The sequence below is a fragment of the Danio rerio genome, chromosome 7 (genome assembly GCF_049306965.1).
Source record: "Danio rerio strain Tuebingen ecotype United States chromosome 7, GRCz12tu, whole genome shotgun sequence".
NCBI classification, from domain to species: domain Eukaryota; kingdom Metazoa; phylum Chordata; class Actinopteri; order Cypriniformes; family Danionidae; genus Danio; species Danio rerio.
Window position 1 is genome coordinate 25616482 of NC_133182.1, and position 21047 is coordinate 25637528.

General features: G+C 35.9%; 1 protein-coding gene across 44 annotated transcripts in view; it reads right to left on the reverse strand.

Moving 5' to 3' along the window:
- dysf (dysferlin, limb girdle muscular dystrophy 2B (autosomal recessive)) overlaps window positions 1-21047 on the reverse strand; it is a 156801-nt gene that overhangs the window by 68967 nt on the left and 66787 nt on the right. For all 44 annotated transcript variants that reach the window (XR_012382452.1, XR_012382449.1, XR_012382450.1 and 41 more), the window contains 5 exon segments: window positions 17333-17420; window positions 17157-17234; window positions 3365-3546; window positions 1848-1988; window positions 51-80 (listed from right to left, as the gene is read on the reverse strand). Coding sequence is in view for 40 of the 44 variants with exons in the window: in XM_073906788.1 (XP_073762889.1) it covers window positions 51-80; window positions 1848-1988; window positions 3365-3546; window positions 17157-17234; window positions 17333-17420 (519 nt within the window). In the remaining 4 variants the exon portion in view is untranslated.

The window sequence follows — 21047 nt, forward strand, 5'->3', positions numbered from 1 at the left end:
TGTTTATGCATGTAGAAAAAGGCTGGATGCCTAAAAGAAATATGACTAACCTCTTGACCCGGGATGTGATGAACTGCAGGCTGAGGTGAAAGAATGAAATGAACACATTATTTCACACATCGATGTGCACACAGACTCACTACACAAGTGGTTTGGAGTTTTAAATCATATGTCGTCAGGCGCTATGCATACAAATACAGCCGTGTGGGCGAGGAAGCCACTAAACTTCCTCTGCGGTGCTGGAGAAGCTGTGATATGTGCCATGTAAACACTTGTGGGTTAAACTCATAACAAAAGCATCTCTTTCGACAGAGATGCTGCAGACAACCGCTGAACTACAATTCCACAGCATCATCATAGAGGGTACTGTAATTATAATATAGGGCTGCACAGTAATATCGTTTCAGCATCAATATCGCCATGTGATCATACGGACTAGTCACATCGCAAGATACAGTATGCAATGTTGGGTTTGTATTATAATTTATCAATGCAAGTGCTTTTGAGGCCTGTGAATGTATAATCCTTTTAAAAATCATTCAGAAATAAGAAATTGTACCCTTTGTAACATTTAATAACGATTAATTCTTATTTTTATCAATTAATTACTGTACCTGAACACTGTTAGACTTGGAAAATGATGAAAAACTGTTTATTTCAATTGTCTTTTTTATTGTGTTTATCTAAACTTGTACACTACCTGACAAAGGTCTTGTCATAGAACCCAGTTGTAAGAGCAACAAATAATGACTTGCCTTCTAGTTGATCATTTGGAAAAGTGGCAGAAGGTAGATTTTTCTGATGAATCATCTGTTGAACTGCATCCCAATCATCAAAAAATACTGAAGAAGACCTAGTGGAACCCGCATGGACCCAAGATTCTCATAGAAATCAGTCAAGTTTGGTGAAGGGAAATCATGTTTTGGAGTATTGGGGTGTGTGAGAAATCTGCAGAGTGGATGGCAACATCAACAGCCTGAGGTATCAAGACATTTGTGTTCCCCATCACATTACAAACCACAGTAGAGGGAAAGTTTTTCAGCAGGATAGCACTTCTGCTCAAACTTCAGCCTTAACATCAAAGTTCCTGAAAGCAAAGAAGGTCAAGGTGCCACAGGATTGGCCAGCCCAGTCACCAGACATGAACATTATTGAGCATGTCTTGGGTAAGATGAAGGAGGAGGTAATTGAAGATAAATCCAAAGAATGTTGATGAACTCTGGGAGTCCTGCAAGAACGCTTTCTTTGCCATTCCAGATGACTTTATTAATAAGTTATTTGAGTCATTGCAGAGATGTATGGATGCAGTCCTTCAAGCTCATGGAAGTCATCCTCAATTTTGTTCTTTTTCCACTGCACCATGACTTTGTTTTATACTGTACATTATTTCTTTTAAGAAACAAGACTCTTGCCTAAGCAAAGTCAGACATAATCAAAAGGCCTTTGCATTTCATATAAGACACTTCTGATACCAAATGATCAACTAGAAGTCAAGTTATTATTTGTTGAATAAGACAAAACTTGGATAGGCAACAAGACTTTTGTCAGGTAATGTAGATGTTTATTATATTGTATGCAGATGCACTTCTCTGCAGAATCATCCAAATCAATCTAAAAGTATCAATTCTTTGCAAATAGAAAATAAATTCAAGTCATCTGCTGAAATTCTATTTATTTAATATTATATATAGCAGAATAACAAAATATCACAAAGTTAGATTTTTCCAACATCGTACAGCCCTATTAAGGTGGTGGCCCTGTTTCAAAGTAGACTGTAAAAAAAGAAATGAAAATAAAAGGTTTGATAAAAACTGTGTAGGGATGTTAATAATTGAGATGACTCTTACTTTATCTCTGCGGATCAGTTCAAAAGCAGCAAGCAGATCTCCTGCAGAATTCCCTGCTTTCTGGATGGGATACCAGGCGAGGCGAGGGGAAGATGCCATTGATGGTTGGCAAACACAGCGGCCCATGAACTCATCAGCTCCCTGCAGAGGTCAAATACCTTGAGCATTTCTGTTTCAAAGACAAGCCTATTTGACATAGTATTTCAGACTAGATTAACAGAATAGTATTACTGTTTTTAAGTGGGATTTTTAGTCAAATACTTTCCAGCATTGTGCTACTGTAGGTGTTGCTTTAGATAGAAGAAAGCAAACTTAAAAGTAGAGAATTTAATTTTAGAGAATAAACTGCTGTTTTCAGTTGTATTCAATGTTTTTTCTATAATTATTTACATACTGTTAATAGTAAGTGCTAACACATCAATCTATTTTTAAGTTTCATTGAATTTTAGCAATTTTGTTATTGACATTTATATTTATTTTTTATAAATACTCTATTTTTCAATAGCAATTTACAAAAAAACATGAGTTTTTATTTTTATAATTATAAAAAATACACAAACACCCATATAAGGGAGAAATATTTATTTTATATTTATACATTTATATTGTTTTTATTTATTTATATTTTATATATTTATTTATATCTAGATATAAATTTTATATGCATACGATGCAAATTCTACATTTAATATATTAAAATAATATTATGTTTTATATATTATCAAATAATATTATGTCAGAAAAAACTTTTATTTTAGATGTGATTAATTGCAATTAATCTTTGCTCAGCACTAATTCATTTATGTTATAATATCTACATTTTTATTTGTTTAGATTTAGTTCAAGCTACAATTATAATAGTTTTAACATATGGAAATATACATTATTAAATACAACTACTAAGAAACAAACTTGCTATAAAGTGAGTTTGATATGCATTAAATAATCTCTCCCTGACAAAGTTACAACTTGTATAAGCACCAGACTTCACATCTGGCTAGACAAAAAGACAAAAAAAAAAATCTATATTCTTATTTGTGTATGATTTGTTTCAATCAACAATTATAATAGTTTTAATATATGGGATTATACATTAATAAATACGACTGCTCAGAAACAGACTTGCTATAAAGTGACTGATATCCATTAAATAATCTCTCCCTGACAATGTTGGCAGTTTCTGAACAAGCTGTAAAAGAAACCAGACTTCACATCTGGCTACACAAAAAAACAACAACAACAAAAATCCATATTGTAATTTGTGTAGATTTATTTTGCTCAACAATTATAAGTTTTAATATATAGGATTATCCATTAATAACTATGACTGCTCAGAAACAGACTTGCTATAAAGTGACTTTGATATTCATCAAATAATCTCTCCCTGACAATGCTGGCAGGTACTGAACAAACTGTAAAAGGCACCAGGCTTCACATCTGGCTACACGAAAAAGACTGACCTGACATCAAGCACAGCCGTTTATAAATCAACAGATACCAACACAACAAAAACGCACATAGGTGTCCTGATCGTACAGCTCCACCACAATGTTTGGAGGGCTCCTCTCAGTCACAAGATGGTCTCCAAAAATTTCCACTTCGTAGAAAATGAGGGTCTGGTCCCAGGTGGGGTTGAGTGTGTTTCGAACAGTCACCGTCTTCTGACTCTGATGAAGGAACGATACAACGGCATAGGCATCTATGCAAAAAGAAAAGGATCAAAGGTCACTGAATGGCATCGAAATTTTGTGTCAAGATGAGTAATGACGTATGGCATGAATTGTGAGTTCACATTGAAAAATCATTGGCAATGCGCACTTCAATACTGTCAAAAAAGAAGATTAAACTGTCAACTAAAACAAGAAACACTGCACCAGGTCAGATGCCACAATTTTTTGCCACATTGATGAATAAATGAAATGGAAAGAACTGCATCAAGAGTTGGGAAAGACGCAGAGCCATCAACTCACTAAAAGTCTGTTTGCCATCAAGACTTGGGCAATGATTTGGTACGTTCTCCTCAGAACAAGACTTTCAACGCATCAGTAAACACAATAAACATCAGTATTTTCTGTTTTTATTTGGTGTGGTAATGAGAGGGACTTTGCCAATAAGAAAACATCAATTATGGAAGTGAAAAGAACCAGAGATATCCTGAATTGCGACGCAGGGAGGGTGAGACCATTTTTGAACTTTAGCAGGTCTATGTAATGTCTGAAAGATGATGTGTGGTGGAGAGACAGAGAGGGAAGAACGATGAGTGAGTGAGCGAATGCATATGCATGTGCACGTGTGGGTGTTGTGTGTGATTGAGTGTTTTAAAGTGATAGTTCACACCCCAAAATTGTATTCTGTTATTTGTTAGTTCAATTCTTTATGTGCTGTAGTTGTTATCTATGAAATCATAAAGAGCGCTGTTCTGCATAATGATAAATGTTGATGTATAGTAAGGTGTGCTCTAATCTAACTCATACAATAGCTTTGAAAAAGAGGTACATACTGAAATTTAAATGCGCATCCTAATAGATATTTATTTCCACTTTAATGTCATCATTTTTGTTCGGTTCATGTAAACAGCATATATTTAAAACTGAACTTTATATATTTTAACTATATTCATGCAAGATGTCCGATTCTTTGTTATAGACTTTAATTGAAGGCATTTAAAAAATGTATTAAACTGAATTATTTTAGCAATTTTTATGCTTGCTTATAAAGCAAATACATGCTTATTTTTCTTGTTTTCTTCTTTTGAACACTGTAGGACAAAATAGCTGTGCTGATATAGACATCAGAGGTTTATTATGCATATACTGAGAAATGTGCATGCGTGCAAGTATAGTTTTGATTTTCAGGTAACCTTGCACAAAAATAATCAAGATTAAACTGAATGTTGTTTCTGATCATAGCGTTTAGTATATGGAAAATTATAAATTGAATTGCTTTTGTCTTTAAAAAACAAAAGCAGCATTATTTAAACAAAACAAACTGTCATTAAAAGAGTTAAAATTCTTAAAGTGAAGATATTTTGTTGTTATCATCATGATTGATGCTGGTGAAGAAATTAGTGTTAATAAATGTGTATAAAAATATTAACATTTTTGCTTTTTTGTCTTCTACAGTATAAAATTTTCACATTTTTAAATTGATCAACAATGGTTAATAGGCAAGTTTTCACTATCCTTTTTCTTCAAATAGGCATGCGGGAACAGCTACATTTACATTTAGTAATTTAGCAGACGCTTTTGTCCAAAACGACTTACAATTAAGGAGATATTCAACAAGAAGAGGCAATACATACAAGAAGTGCTAGTGAATCAAAGTAACTGGTTTGTGCTCAAAGAAATTTTGTGCTAGAGTTGAAACTTTTTTGTTGCTGTTTTGTTGTTGTTGTTGTTTTGAGAGAGAGAGAGAGAGAGTGCTTCTATAGGTGGATTCTGAATGATAATTCAGATTATTTATTTCATAAAGGTTTTGTGTTTGTTGTATACTGTTGCTATTTTCATACTCAAGTTGTGAAGGAACATGTTTAAGGGTTAAATACAAAATTTTATGACGCTGAAGTAACTTTAGGTTTAGCTTTTTGTGTCTGAATATATTAATCAGTTGGTTTATAACTATGTGATTTTTTTGTGCTGGTCTAACTTAAATAAATTAGTGTTTAAAAAATGACTTTTTATTTAAGTTTGTCTTGTGTTTTAGTTGTGAGAATGCAAATAAATGAAAACTGAAGCTGATCAACCGTGTATTCTCCATGCAGCTCTGAAGTGACGTTATACGGGCACTAATAGGAGCATTAAAAATTTTCTTTGTAAAAGTAGCTTAAAAATCACTTTTAACTGTAATGCATTAATTTTTGGTGGTAATCGATAAAGTAATTGAGTTACATTTTAAATGAAGTAACTAGTAACTGTAAGTACTGTAGTTACTATTTTTCAGTAACAAGCACAACACTGCTAGTACATTTTGCTTCAGCTAATGATATGAGTTTTTAATGACATGAGGATAAAACTATTCTTTAAACTGCACAACATCCAAACATTTGAATAAACATATGCTCTTGAGGCACAAAAAATAGGAGAGTGACATCAACTACTTAGGAATGACAGAAATTGGAAGGAGAGTCAAAGTTTATTATTTCAGTCGACGTAAAGCAGCCTCAGTGGGACGGTTTTACTTGGGAGGGAGAATCAGACACTTTTCCCAGCTCTTATTAAACTAGCCCAGTTAGACACAGGCACACACAACTTCCCACAAACACAGTGGCTCAAATAAACAAAGGGATAAACAAGCTATGGGGAGCGTGCACTGTTACCCAGGAGCCAATGGGAAATAAACACAGGCAGTGTCTAATCTGGCTGCTTATAGTGAACAGTAAATAAACAGTCTTCCCCAAGGGCATTGTGGGACTGGACATGTCGACTGCGGCCCACGTGTACGATTCAAACATGATGCATGACCCTTGGGAACAATGACATGCTCAGAGGGAGAAGAGAAAGGCAACCAAGGAACTCAGAATGGATTATTTCCCGTATATCAGTATTAAAGAGTGTCAAAAATGAACAGCGAACAACAGATTTAATGATTTATAAACAGGAAATTAGAACAATGAATTCAGAGAACGATATATAAATATGGTAGTAATTAAATTATAGAATGATACACAGAACAATAGATGAACAAAAGGATAGACAGAAAGGTAGATGAACAGATTGATAGACAAAGCGATAAACAGGACAGAAAGATAGATAGATAAACAGAGTGATAGACAAAAAGATAGATGAACAGAATGATAGATGAACAGAATGATGGGTGAACAATGATAGACAGAATGATGGATGAACAGAATGAAAGACAGAACGATGGATGAACAGAATGATAGACAGAACGATGGGTGAACAGAATGATAGACAAAACGATGGGTGAACAGAATGATGGATAAACAGAATGATAGAAAGATAGATGAACAGAATGATAGACAAAACAATAGATGAACGACATAGACAGAACGATGGATAAACAAAATGACAGACAGAATGACAGACAAAACAATAGATGAACAGAATGATAGACAAAACAATGGATGAACAGGATAGAAAGAATGGCAGATAAACAAAATGACAGACAGAATGACAGACAAAACAATAGATGAACAGAATGATGGACAAAACAATGGATGAACAGGATAGAAAGAATTTCAGATAAACAGAATGATAGACAGAATGATAGATGAACAGAATGATGGAACGATGGATGAACAGGACAAACAGAACAATGGATGAACAGAATGAGGGATGAACAGAATGATGGATGAACAGAATGATAGAAAGATAGATGAACAGAATGATAGACAAAACCATAGATGAACAGGATAGACAGAACGATAGATAAACATAATGATAGATAGATTGATGGATGAAAATTGATGGACAGAACAACGGATGAACAGAATGATAGATAAAACGATGGATAAACAGAACAATAGACAGAAAGATAGATGAACAGAATGATAGACAAAACCATAGATGAACAGGATAGACAGAACGATAGATAAACATAATGATAGATAGATTGATGGATGAAAATTGATGGACAGAACGACGGATGAACAGAATGATAGACAGAAAGATAGATGAACAGAATGATAGAAAAACAATAGATGAACAGGATAGAAAGAATGACAGATAAACAGAATGATAGACAGAAAAGTAAATAAACAGAATAATGGAACGATGGATGAACAGGATAAACAGAACGATGGATGAACAGAATGATGCATCAACAGAAAGATGGATGAACAGTATGATAGACAGAACGATAGATGAACAGTATAGACAGAACAATGGATGAACAGAATGACAGAAATATAGATGAACAGAATGATAGACAGAATGATGGATTAACAGTATGATAGACAGAACGATAGATGAACAGAATATACAGAACAATGGGTGAACAGAATGATAGAAATATAGATGAACAGAATGATAGACAGAACGATGGATAAACAGAATGATAGACAAAACAATAGATGAACAGCATAGAAAGAAACGATAGATTAAGAGAATGATAGACAAAAAGATAGATGAACAGAATAGACAGAAAAACAGATAAACAGAACGATAGACAGAATGATGGATAAACAGAATAATAGATGAACAGAATGATAGACAGAATAATAGATAAATAGAATGATAGATGATCAGAATGATAGACAGAACGATGGATAAACAGAATGATAGATGAACAGAACAATATGGTTGGGTTTTGGCGAAGAGAATAGGTATGGATTACATTTTCGTAAGGTATGGGAATAGGTTTTGATTACAAAAATGATGTTCCAGGATCAACATAAATGTTAATCCAGGATCACATCGTACTTGGCAAAATCATGAAGTGCAAACAATGATAGACAGATGGATAGATGGATAGATGGATGGATGGATGGATGGATGGATGGATGGATGGATGGATGGATGGATGGATGGATGGACGAAGAGGCAAATGGAATGATAGATAGAATAATTGAATGACAGAAAGAATGATAAAATACATAGATACAACAACTGATCCAATAGATAGATAAATCAACAAATAGAATAGAAAAATAGAACGACAGATGGACGGACGGACGGACAGACAGGATGGATGGAAACTGTAGATAGAATGAACAAAAAAAAGATAAATGAATCATCAAAATGATAAAAAAAAGACAAATAGAATGTTAGAACAGACAGACAGAGGCAGACGAACAGATCGATAGATAGATAATCTTATAGTATGTCATTATTCTCTCTCTTCATCTAATCTGCCTCTAGCAGCCAAATCACTGATGCAGTTCTACATTTTCCTCTCCTTTATAAATTTTGTGGCCATCAATCATATCCCTTTACCAAACTCCGTCTCGAGCGCACCAAGGACAAGTGATTTCTACCTCCAGCTTGATTTATTAGTTTTCCTCAGAGCTAGGAACCCTGTAAAATATCTAGGCTGGGTTTTGTGCATCAGGAGACCGACCCAAACTATTTGTAGATTTGTAATCAGAGAGCCAGACTGGCCTGATTTATACCAGGCCTGTATTTTTAAAAGGATCCTCAATGTTTTTTCATCTGTGCTTGCGGGTTCAGAATGAACCTTAAACGCACAGCCCGGGTAGCGACATTTCCAGAATTTCACAAAAAACAAAAAAACAGTATACTTCAGATCTTTCTCCACCTTAATGTCTCTTTTCTTTCTGTTTTTTTCCTCTTTTCATCTTTGTTCCATTTTTAGACTATGGCTTTTCCATGCACAGGAGATTTATACCAGACATCTCTAATGGGTGATAACCAGCAGGCGTATTTTGCTTGTATTTTAATGATGTGAAGCACTCGGGGTTAAAAATTTCACTACCACAAGTAAGAGCTTTAGAGCATGGCAACAGACCCGCTATGCTTTAAAGGGAATGAAATACTACTCCAAATGTTGCCAAGAAAGCTCTTTTACTTTATACTTGACTTTTTCTCGGTTCTTTGTCAGCGTCAGTGTCATTTGAATGAAAACTTGCTTCATGTTTATTAATAGGTAATAATAAAATGAGGTAAAAACAAGGCCCACACAGAAGGTGTACATTTATAAGGCAAAATCTGTGGAATAGATTTAAATATGGTAAAATGCCTTAACCCCACAAAAAGAGATCACCTAAAACTTTTTATTTATTTTAATAAAATTTGTAGTTAATCATCAAAGATGTTGTCAACTTTTTTCACAGAATTTGTGGTCCTTGGTGATTTGTATAATGCAAATTATAAAAAATAAACACAAACAAACCCAATACACACTTTAATAATGCTGGGTTATTTAAAGCCAAACTGGACAAAATATAAACTAACCCAAACATTGAGTTAAATCTGGTCCTATTCATTTAATTAAAAAAATTAACTCAGCAGTTGGGTTTGTCCTTGTTGCACCCAAAATTGGGTTGAATTAACCTGTAATTTTTAGAGTGCAATCTCTGATGCACCTCTAATGCAGTGAGGTCTTATGAAGTGAAACAATCAGCCTGTGCAAGAAATTAAAAACTATTTACAATATTATTTGCTCTGATCTACAGCCTGGAAAATGCATGCTTGTGGCAATTTGTAACTTTTTAAATTAGTGGCTAATTCATTTTAATTTGTACAATCTCATTCGTACAGTTTAGCATGATTTGCTCATCTTGCACACTGAAAACTGTTTGCCCAGTCTGAGAATTAATGGTAATATTATTGTAAATATGGTTCATTTTCTTGTATAGAATGATTGTTTCGCTTCATAAGACCTCAGTATATCTTCAGGAGCCAGAAGTTAATTTTTAATGTAAAATACGGTTGATCATTTACATGCATTTTACGAATTATCAACCCAAGCTCATTCTGATTATGTACCCCTATATACATTTCTTGAGAGAGCAAAATACATCCCAGGAGCTACATTTGTTTTTTTTTAGCAGTTTTTTTTTTCTTTCGGGAATCTAGAGGCTGCCGTGTACATTTTTTTCAGATCTCAAATTTCTGTTGAGGGTGCCATTTGCACCTGCTGTTCTCATGTAAATTCACTAGAGGCCACTGTCGACTGACTGTCTACTGACTGATTGACTGATCAACTGACACACCCTCCACCTTACCTAAACCCAACCACAATGTTTTAAAAAGCAATCTAGAAAAAAAGCCCCCTGATTTTTGTTACATTTTCAGATTTCACCACATTCTCACCCTCTAATTACTTTTTTAGCTTTTGTTTTTGCCTTACCTGCTTTCTAGAATCGTTCTTCACAAGATTCGAAACCCGTTGTTGCGGTCAACTCTAGTCCATATCTCAAGTCTGCCGACGTACATATCAAGCTACCGGACAAATCAGTAACAGCCAAAAAGCCATCCATACGGAGGTAGCCGGTCAGCCGGTTGTAACGCCACACCACCAGAAGGAGCCATCACCCGACTACTGACTCCGCTCCCTCTGCAGTCACTTCCTGTTTGTGCTGCATTTCAGCGAGAGCTCAGGCCATGCTTCTTTGCAAAGTATTGCCAGTTTACCTGCTTAATCAAGCGTTGTTCCAAGTGACTTTTATGACTGCTATAATGTGTAGGACACTGCTTGCCTTGTTCAAGTACAGTCTCTGTATTTGCCCTCTTGATCTGTTTTGGACTGATTGTTGTGTTACTGAACTTCGGCCTGCACTCGTACAACGTCTTCTGGATTTGCCCCTTTGTTTGTTGTTTGGATTGGATTGCTTATATGTTGCAGACTCTCTGCCTGTTTATTCGTTGATGTCTCTGCCTAATCCCTTTTATTACACTTCTGCACATTCTAAAAAAAAGCCTCAGCCTCCCCGCTACACTGGTAAACAAGAAAAGCAACGGCATCATACTGCCCCATACCGTTTGTTTTAAAGATGAAATGCAGACATACGTACCTCTGGGTACATAATTCGCGATCTACAGAAATATATGGGTACGTTTTCAGAATGAGCCTATGTTGAGAATCACCAAGGAACACAAATCTTCTCAACTACATTTTCAATGTAAAAAAACACACCTGAATGCACGTCAAAAAAAGATTTAAAATAAAAAGTGGTTCTTAATTTTAGTCCTCGGCCTTCCCTGCCCTGCACATTTTGTATGTCTTCCTTACTTAACACACCTGATTCTGATCATCAGCTCGTTAACAGAGAGATCCATGAACTGATTCTTGTGTGTCAAATAAGAGAGACATAAAAAATGTGAAGGGCAGGGGGGCTTTAGGAACGGAAATGAGAGCAACTGTATTAAAGCAAAGCTTGTGATTTGTAGTACTTTACAAATTACATATATTCATTTGATATATTTAAACTTATTGGCAGCTGAAATACTTTACAATTAACAATTGCCTTACAATACTATTGCAATTAATAAACAAATGTAGAATGGGCATTAGGGGCATATAATTGTGGAAGTGACAAACTTTGGATCAGTGAAACTTTCTTTGGGTTCTTGTGGGTTTAGATTCCATTTGCGCCAAGTAACAATTTAGTCTTAACACAATGTCACATTTTTCTTGACACAACTGCTGTGTACAATAAAATAGTTTTTTAAAATTGTTTTATAGTTCTAAAGCATTTTAAAGAAGTTACAGCCAAAATACAACATAATTCCTCGATTATAAAGAAGATGAAGCACTTCTTCTTCCATCAACAACTGCGAAAACGTTTCACCTGATGTGTGTTCAGACGTTGACATCAGCATCTGCCGCTCTAACCACAATCCTAAAGCTACGTAAATCCCTTCCTTTAACCCAACAAAATGCCACGTGCATCTAAAATAAACCTGAAATTTTTTTTTAAAAGAACATTCAGTGCGCACATGCTTTATGTGCACTTGTTTTGATACTTTCCAATTCATGGAAGACTATTTCTTGTGAAAAATGAGCTTGGTTAAATAAATCTAACACCAGTAAATCAAAAAGAAAAAAAAAATGGCAGTGAAACAACTTCAGCATATTTTGATTGGCCTTTTATACTTTTTAAGATTCAAAGAGGACAGTGTGTCAATGGGAGATTAAGAAGGACGTTGCAAGCCAGATTCAAACCAGCAACAGCATCAAAACTCATGCTAACCACCAGGGCATAGCTCACACTTGATTAGCTTTACTCCGCATACCTCTCCTTCTCTACACAAATGTCATTTTTTACATCATTGCTGCCAACGTCCTCTCTCATAAATTTACTTCATTTTACTTCTCACTGGGATACACTTGACCCAAACTGCTTTGGTCCAATCTGTGCCAGGCACAATATTTCACCCCTCCTGACGTAAGCTCAGTTATAGTTCATCTACCATTACATCTCAAAAGACTTCTTTTATGATTTTGTTATTTATAAAATGTTTCTATAGTTCCATGAAATGGTGACCTTTTTGTTATTTCTACATAAATTTGTATAATTTTAATTCTACCGTTACCCCTTCTCTCTCTCTCTTTTTCTCTCTCTTTCTTTCTCCCAATATGCTTCACATTAAGACAACCCATTGACTTCACTTTGTACCACCACATGACCTGGAAATGTGTATCATACTCTATGTTAACTTGAGCAAAATGTCACAGCAACTGGCAGAGGTCTTATGGTGCCATGTGGTATTGTAGTAAATGTTTTAAAAAGCTGATTTAGCAGATGCCTGCTGTGTGTCTTAATGTCATGCTATTGCTGCATTTAGAAGAGTTATATTACCCAGAATCTCAGGCAAATAGCTACAAATTCAGGATCTTAGGGATCACAGTGCAGGATATGGAGCTGCTAAACAAAATTAATAAATGAGGTATATATGTCACAATCACCAACGATCTCTCTAACCACCAAAGGTCGCTGGAAAACATTTTCACTCGCAGAACTACAAATCTGGTTGTAAATGGACTTCAACTTCATACATGCTCTTAGCCCACACACACCTACTTCCTCATTTAGACTGATTACACTCGCGCCACCTGAGAATTGTCAAACACTGATAACACACACTATTTAAGCAGCACACACACTCATTCAGTTTGCCGAGTCTTGTTAACTGTACTAGTAACACTACAACGCGTTCTCCTTGTCTTGTTATCCTGTTTATTGACCTTAGCCTTGTTAGCCTTGTTTTGTCTTAGTCTGCCGCCTGCCTTACGACCTCCCGCCTGTTACAGTATATGACTACGATTCTGGACTGTCTCAATATACCTGTTTACACCTGTATTGACCATTATTTGCCTGACAATGATTAAACCTGCATTTGGATCCTACCTTCTGTTGTCAGTGTCACTACCCCTGGTTACAATATATTTCTATATTTTTATCAGATTTTACTCAATAAGATTAAGAACTTTGGGCAAAATTCAGAACTTTGGAGCCCTTTTTAATAGGTTTTTTATTATCTATTATAAATTAAAACTAAACATTCAGAGTCAGTAAAGACCCATTCATACAAACAGCTTTAGGCCCAATCCCAATTCTATTTTTTTTACCCCTTCTCCTTTTCCACTGGCCCTTGAAACAAATTGTTAAGGGAAAGGGCTTGAAAATTGACTCCTATTAAATGGGACACCACTACAACACCAGCACACTTCATCATATGTCATCATGAGCCCTTACTTCATATTAGATGGACTATGGTGACTGCTGTAGTTGTTCCAGTTGAATCTTTAAAAAATCAACAATATCATGTTATCAGGACAATGTGGCAGTAAGCTCGTAACTGTACTGTGCATTTACATTGTGTCCATAATATATAACACAAGCAAACACAAGAAAGCCAGATTAACATTATGCCAGACATAATGAGTCATTCCCAGCCAGTAGACATTTATGACAGGATATTTTAGTGTCATCGAGTGACAGATGTGAAAGTATGTTGTGGGACTACTATACAGGAGATATTATGGATTATAGATAGCAAAATTTAGCTTTTTTTTTTTTAATGCATGACCGTAAAACACGAAATCACGAATGCCATTATGTATGTATTAAAACATGCTTGTTTGTTGGAAAAAGTTTAATAATGCCGAAAAATACTATTTTACAGTATGTATCTCTTGACTCGCGTATGCAGCCATGTTGTCGTTATAGCTGGTGTATTCTGGAGAATCTTTGTACTCGTTGGTTTCGAGTGTGGTCCTGAAAAATATCTGTTTCAAAGGCTATCTAGCCCTTCCCCTTAGCCCTACACCTTCAAGCTAAAGAGAATTGGGACACCCCTACCCCATGTAAACGCGCAACATGAGGGGTAGGGGTAAGGAAAAGGGCTAAGGGGTAAAACTGGGATTGGGCCTTATTATGCACCATGACACTATATCTGTACCCACATCAGTGAATGAAAACTGAATAAAACATACAAGTATCTTCTATTGTTTTTGATGAGCTAAATGGAAATATATATAGGAATAAATAAATAATAAATTCTTGACATCTTCATCCTGACTAAAAGTGTGTACCCCAGCTTTTATTGTATCTTGAATGCACTTGAACTCTTTTAAATAGTTGTGTTTAATAGATGTCAAATCAAATAGGCACTGCTGGAAAACTGAAGGATCTACAGGACATAGAGGATTATTCTGAAGGAAAGCATCAGATTAACTGTTCAGAACAAAAAAGGGGCTCATAAACAACCATCACAAAGCATATCACCCAGGTGACCACACACAGTATTAAAAACCAAGGGTTCACAAACTTTGCAAGGAGTCATTTAAATAATTCTGGCTATTTTAAATATAATTTATGTAAAATATCTTTAATAAGATAACTCAGAATAATAACTCAGAATACTCTTAGTTTAAAAAAATAAAAAATAAATAACATGCATTTTGTATGATCTCTTGTAAAACTTAGGGACTAATTCTCACCATCAACTGCTTATATGCATGATTATTATTAAGATATTGGTTGCTTATTATTACTTAAAAAGTGCATATTGGGCATGATCTAATTCTACATCCCTAATCTTACCAATTCCTACACTTAACTATTAGTAAGCAGCCAACAGTGTTGGGGAGTAACTAGTTACATGTAACAGCATTACGTAATTTAATTACAAAATAAATGCAACAGTAATTTGTTACAGTTACTGAGGAAAAATGTTTAACTAAATTACAGTTACTTATGAAAACGTTTACAAATGGAGTTACGTCTAAAAATATTCTTTAAAAATCTGGGATATGTTGAATAATATTAACCTGTTGCTTTGCCTGTTTTTGATATGCACGATGCCTTCTGCTAAGGTCATTCATTAAAGCAGTGCTATTTTGTTGCTTTTGATTGGTTTACCAGTTTGAATTTGAGGCGCACCATGGATAGCAATTACGTTAATACTTTTTGCCTACTACAACCAGTCTGAGAGCTGTCACCACTTCATTGCTGGAAATTTAAAACCATTTCACCCTGAAATCTGCCAGTGTTACGTAAATGATAAAGAAGAGGGGAGGGGGGTCACATACTACATGATCTGACAACAACTCGTTACCCAACCCAGTCAAGCTACCAAACCACAGCCAATGAAATGCTGAGGGAGTCGTCATCAGAAAAAGCTGAACACCATTGGCTGCTTGTCGGCTGATGACATCACTGACAGCGTTTCAAGCTTTCAATTTAAAGCATTTAAAAACATCGTCAATCAGCTGAGCAGATCAATCACTTATCTGCAAGGTTCAAGTGAATAGATACACAGAGAGTTTTAAATTTTTGTAATTTAATGACTCTTTGAAATAAAGCATATCTATAACACGCTGACGTTTTCTAAATATCTTTTTTTTTCTAACATTGTTATTTTTTTAAATAACAAAACAGTAAAGATCTGAGCATTTCTATCTTTAATAACCATATTGGTCAACATGACTGCATGCATGTCTGCTACTTTTCGCTGTGGCTTTAAATATGCATGCATTTTTTGCCTAGCAACTACCTGCTAACATCAACAGAACTTTCTGGTAGCAAAAACTTCAGATACATCTTTCAAAACAGCCTTTTCTGTGCTGTAAAATAGCTCCTTTTAAAAGTAAAAATGAAAGCAAGGCACAGACTTTTGCGTGTTCTATTATCTTAATTACATATTTATAGGCTGTATTACCAAAAAAGATTATATTTTAGGGTAATGGTGTCATAGAATATGATTACAGGAAGCTTAATTGTAATATCTCAAGAGATGTTTTGAATGTAAATATGATGTAACAATATAACATCTTATATGAGAATGCTCATAATGAGCAGTATGGTAACTGTAACATGTAATGAAGAGAGTTCATCAATGCCCATTCCGGCCAATCACAGACATTTCTGTTGAGCCCCTGAGCACAATGGCCATTCAGCTCAAGCTGATATGCTCTCTCATTGGCTGCAGCTCATCACTAAATCTGACCGCACATGGGGTTGAGTCGGCCGACTGCTCTGGAATATTCAGCATGCTAGATATTAGATTTCCGTCTGCGAGGTGTCTGCAACGCTTCAGCGAGCCTCTTTGATGTGTTGTTCAGAAGTTCACACATAAAGACTGCCGAGCGCCGGCACCCGCAGATTTTTCCCCGATCACAGCCCGATCTGTCCTCGAGCTTGTTAACTTCCAAATCGTGATCAAATCAGCCTGAAAATCCTATAGTGTGAACTATGCTTTAGATAACAGTGAGAATTGTACCTTAAAATAAAATGTGACCAATCTCTCTTATTTTGTTAAAAGTTTTCACATTTCACATATTCACAAACTTTCAAGGAATCTATGCATGTATGTAGACATCCAACCCTGATTTACATTTGTGATTTCTATAATAGTGACAATTAAGGCAGTACTGTATGCTCACCCGAGAAACTGTCCTTGTCCATAGCCAGCAGGTCTCTGGCCTGATACAAGTAACAGCGCAAATGATACAGGGTCCCACCTGAAAAATCATAAAGAAAAACATCAGTCTAGTCTTAGCCGTTATTTAAATGTGCCTGTTTTTGAAATGAGCTAAAAAAAACGGCATGTTTGACTCACTATCAAAGAAGCAGGAGATAGTCGGCCGGCTGACACCAAATGTTGTAGTGACTGACTTATCGTCATTCTTTTCATCAGTAAAGCTGCTCTATTGACAAAAAGGAACAAACAAAAACACTGTGAGACACACCATGTTCTTTCAATGTAAACAGCAGACCCGCATATGTTGGCATTTTTGGCGTCTGGACAAGACAAGGCATTCATGTTGGATCAGATATCACAATACTCTAACCAAAAGAGTAAACAGAGTACGTGTTAATGATGACTTTGCTGTCAGATGTGGAAAGGGCAACTGTATAAGCGCCACAAACCACTGGAATGAAGTGATTACGTGTCACTATCCCAAGACACTCGAATATCATTTTGACACATGCAAAAATCCTGACCTTCTCTGAATAAAATGCCAGATGATGTCTCCTAACCAAACTAAAACTGCTATGTCATTTGTGGCTCACTATGTTTACATAACCCAATACCCTTGTACGGTTTTGGAGAAGAAAAAAAATAAGTAAAGAAACACACCCTCCAATGTGCCCTCTAAAACAGGACTTCAATTTTAACAAGTTGTGGTGCAGAGCAACCAAATACACAGAATTGATATTTTTCATGGCACAACGTTCACACATGTAGGTTTTAGCACCAAGAAAGCCAAGGCATAATCAAAACCTGCTTTCTAAAATGTCTGATTCATTCTAGTGAATTACTCATCCTAAAAGGCTCGTATCTGAAAGAAATAACTCATTTTAGGGAATCCGTTTTAGGCAATGTACAATATAGTGGATCTGTTCATTTCAGACCACTCTCCATCTTTCATATATATCAGTCAAAAGTCTAATTCACTGATTCAATTGATCCTAAATGGCTCTTTCTCATTTGTCACAGTGAAGAGTTTGATTTATTCTAGTGAATTGGTTCATTTTAAACTGCTATCTATCTTTCACGTCGTATGCTGGAAAGTCTGATTGATTCTAGTAAATTGATTCAACCTAAACACCTCGTACATGGCACAGTGAAAGTCTGGTCAATTTTATTAAAACAGTTCATAATATGAATGTCTTTCTTACTTTTGTAATGGTAAAACAAATTAAATCATATTTCAATTCATTCTGGGTAACTAATTAATCTTAAAATTCTACTTATAATTTCTATCAAATAAATCAATCTTCTATGACATTCTCGTGAATCATTTCATCTTAAATACTCTATATCAGGGTTCACCAACCCTGTTCCTGGAGAGCTACCTTCCAGCAGATTTCTGTTGCAACCCTGACCAAACACACCTGCCTGTAATTATTCAATTCAATACATGTTTATTTCTATAGCGCTTTTACAATGTAGAATGTCAAAGCAGATTAACATAGAACTTTTAGTAAATTAAAACTGTCAGTCCAGTTTTTAGAGTTTAAGCTCAGTTTAGTTCAGTTCAGTGTGGTTTAAATTTCACTGCTGGAAGTCCAAACATTGAAGATCGATGCGCAGGTTCACAAATCCCAACCACGCAAGCCAGTGGAGACAGTAGCGAAGAACAAATTTCACCAATTGACAAAAGTGAAGGAAAAGGCCTTGAGAGATATCAAGTGCTGCTTCGGGTTCTAATGTGGTGTGTGAGGGTTGGTGACCCTTGCTCTATGTGATACTCTAAGTGCTGAAAAGACATGATTCAACAGTCAACCAGTTCATTCTAAAATAAATCTCTCTCATGGATGGACGGATGGATAGATTGATAGGGTTTCATATGTAACACTGCAAAGTCTTCATTCATTCTAGTAAACAATTCAACCTAAACACTTTCTCATATATAGCACAGTTAAAAAGTCTGAAGAATTTTACTGAATTTGTCTATTTCTCTTTCATGACAGTAAAACGTCTGATTCATCACAGTGAATCTGTTCATTGTAACTTGTAATCTGTTTCATACTTAGAGGTGAAGTCTTATTCCGCTAAACTGGTTCATCTTAAGGCCAGGACACACCAAGTCGATACTACACAACTAGCATAGATGAAACCATTTTAATACCATTATCATAGTAATTCTCCCTCACCTCTGAGGGATTCACTCCTGCAAGTAAGTCAGATAATCTAAGAATTCATATCAGTTGCAAATAATAGAGAATTATAGTGAAATTACAGCTGGTCTCTTTGTGTTCCTTCTTGATTTACATTGTTTACTTGCTACGTCACTTCACTATGTCACGCTCTCGATGCTAAATAACCAGTCAGAGCACTCTCTTCAGCCAAAGGCTCATCGTCGATTCAACGTGCTGAATTGGGCCAACGAGTTTTAACATTATCCTGACATGTGGAAAAATATCAAACCAAACCGAATGAAGCTGACCAATGGACCAACAAAGCCCAACAGCCAACTTTTTTTTTTATTGCTTTATAATAAATCAGAAAAATGTCTTACTCATTCTAGTGAAACAGTTCACTTTAAAAAGCTCTCCTGAAAAGGCTGATTTACTCAAGAGAATCAGATACATATGCTAATTACAGTGCATCCAGAAAGTATTCATAGCGCTTCACTTTTTCCTCATTTTTTTATGTTACAGCCTTATTCCAAAAAGTGATTAAAAAAAAGAAGAAAAAAAAAGTGTTTTTGAAATTGTTGCAAATTTATTAAAAATAAAAAACCTGAAAAATCTCAAGTATTCACAGCCTTTGCCGTGAAGCTCAGGTACATTCTGTTTCCTCTGATCATTCTTGAGATTTTTCAGCAGCTTAATTGGAGTTTACCTGTGGTAAATTCAGTTGATTAGACATGATTTGAAAAGGCATACACCAGTCTATATAAGGTCCCAGGGTTGTCTGTAGATCTCCGAGATGGGATTGTCTTGAGGCACAAGGCTGGGGTAGGTTACAGAAAAATTTCTGCTGCTCTGAAAGTTCCAATGGGCACAGTGGCCCCCATCATCCGTAAGTGGAAGATGTTTGAAACCACCAGCACTCTTCCTAGAGCTGGCCGGCCATCTAAGCTGAGTGATCGGGGGAGAAGGGCCTTAGTCAGGGAAGTGATCAATAACCTGATGGTCACTCTGTCTCAGCTTCAGCGTTCTTCTGTAGAGAGAAGAGAACCTTACAGAAGGACAACAATCTATGCAGCAATCCACCAATCAGGCCTGTATGGTATAGTGGCCAGAGGGAAGCCACTCTCCAATTTGCCAAAAGGCATCAGAAGGACTCTCAGACCATAAGAAACCAAATTCTCTGGTCTGATGAGACTAAAACTGAACTCCTTGGAGTGATTGCCAGGCATTACATTTTGAAAAAACCAGGCACCGCTCATCATTAGGCTAATACCATACCAACAGTGAAGCATGGTGGTGTCAGAATCATGCTGTGGGGACTTTTAGCAGCAGGAACTGGAAGACAAGTCAGGATAGAGGGAAAGATGAATGAAGCAATGTAAAGAGACATCCTGAATGAAAACCTGCTTCAGAGTGCTCTTGACCTCAGACTGGGGCTTCTAGCAGGACAATGACCCAAAGCAAACCGCCAAAATATGAATGGAATGGCTTCACAACAACTCAGTGAATGTCTTTGAGTGGCCCAGCCAGAGTCCAGAGCTAAATCTTATTGAATATTGTCGCTTTGCATCCACCTGGGAGAGCTTAAGAGGAACCGCAACCTGCAATGTGCCAAGCTTTTGGCATCATATTCAAAAAGACTGTAATTGCTGGCAAAGGTGTATCAACAAAGTATTGAGCAAAGGCTGTGA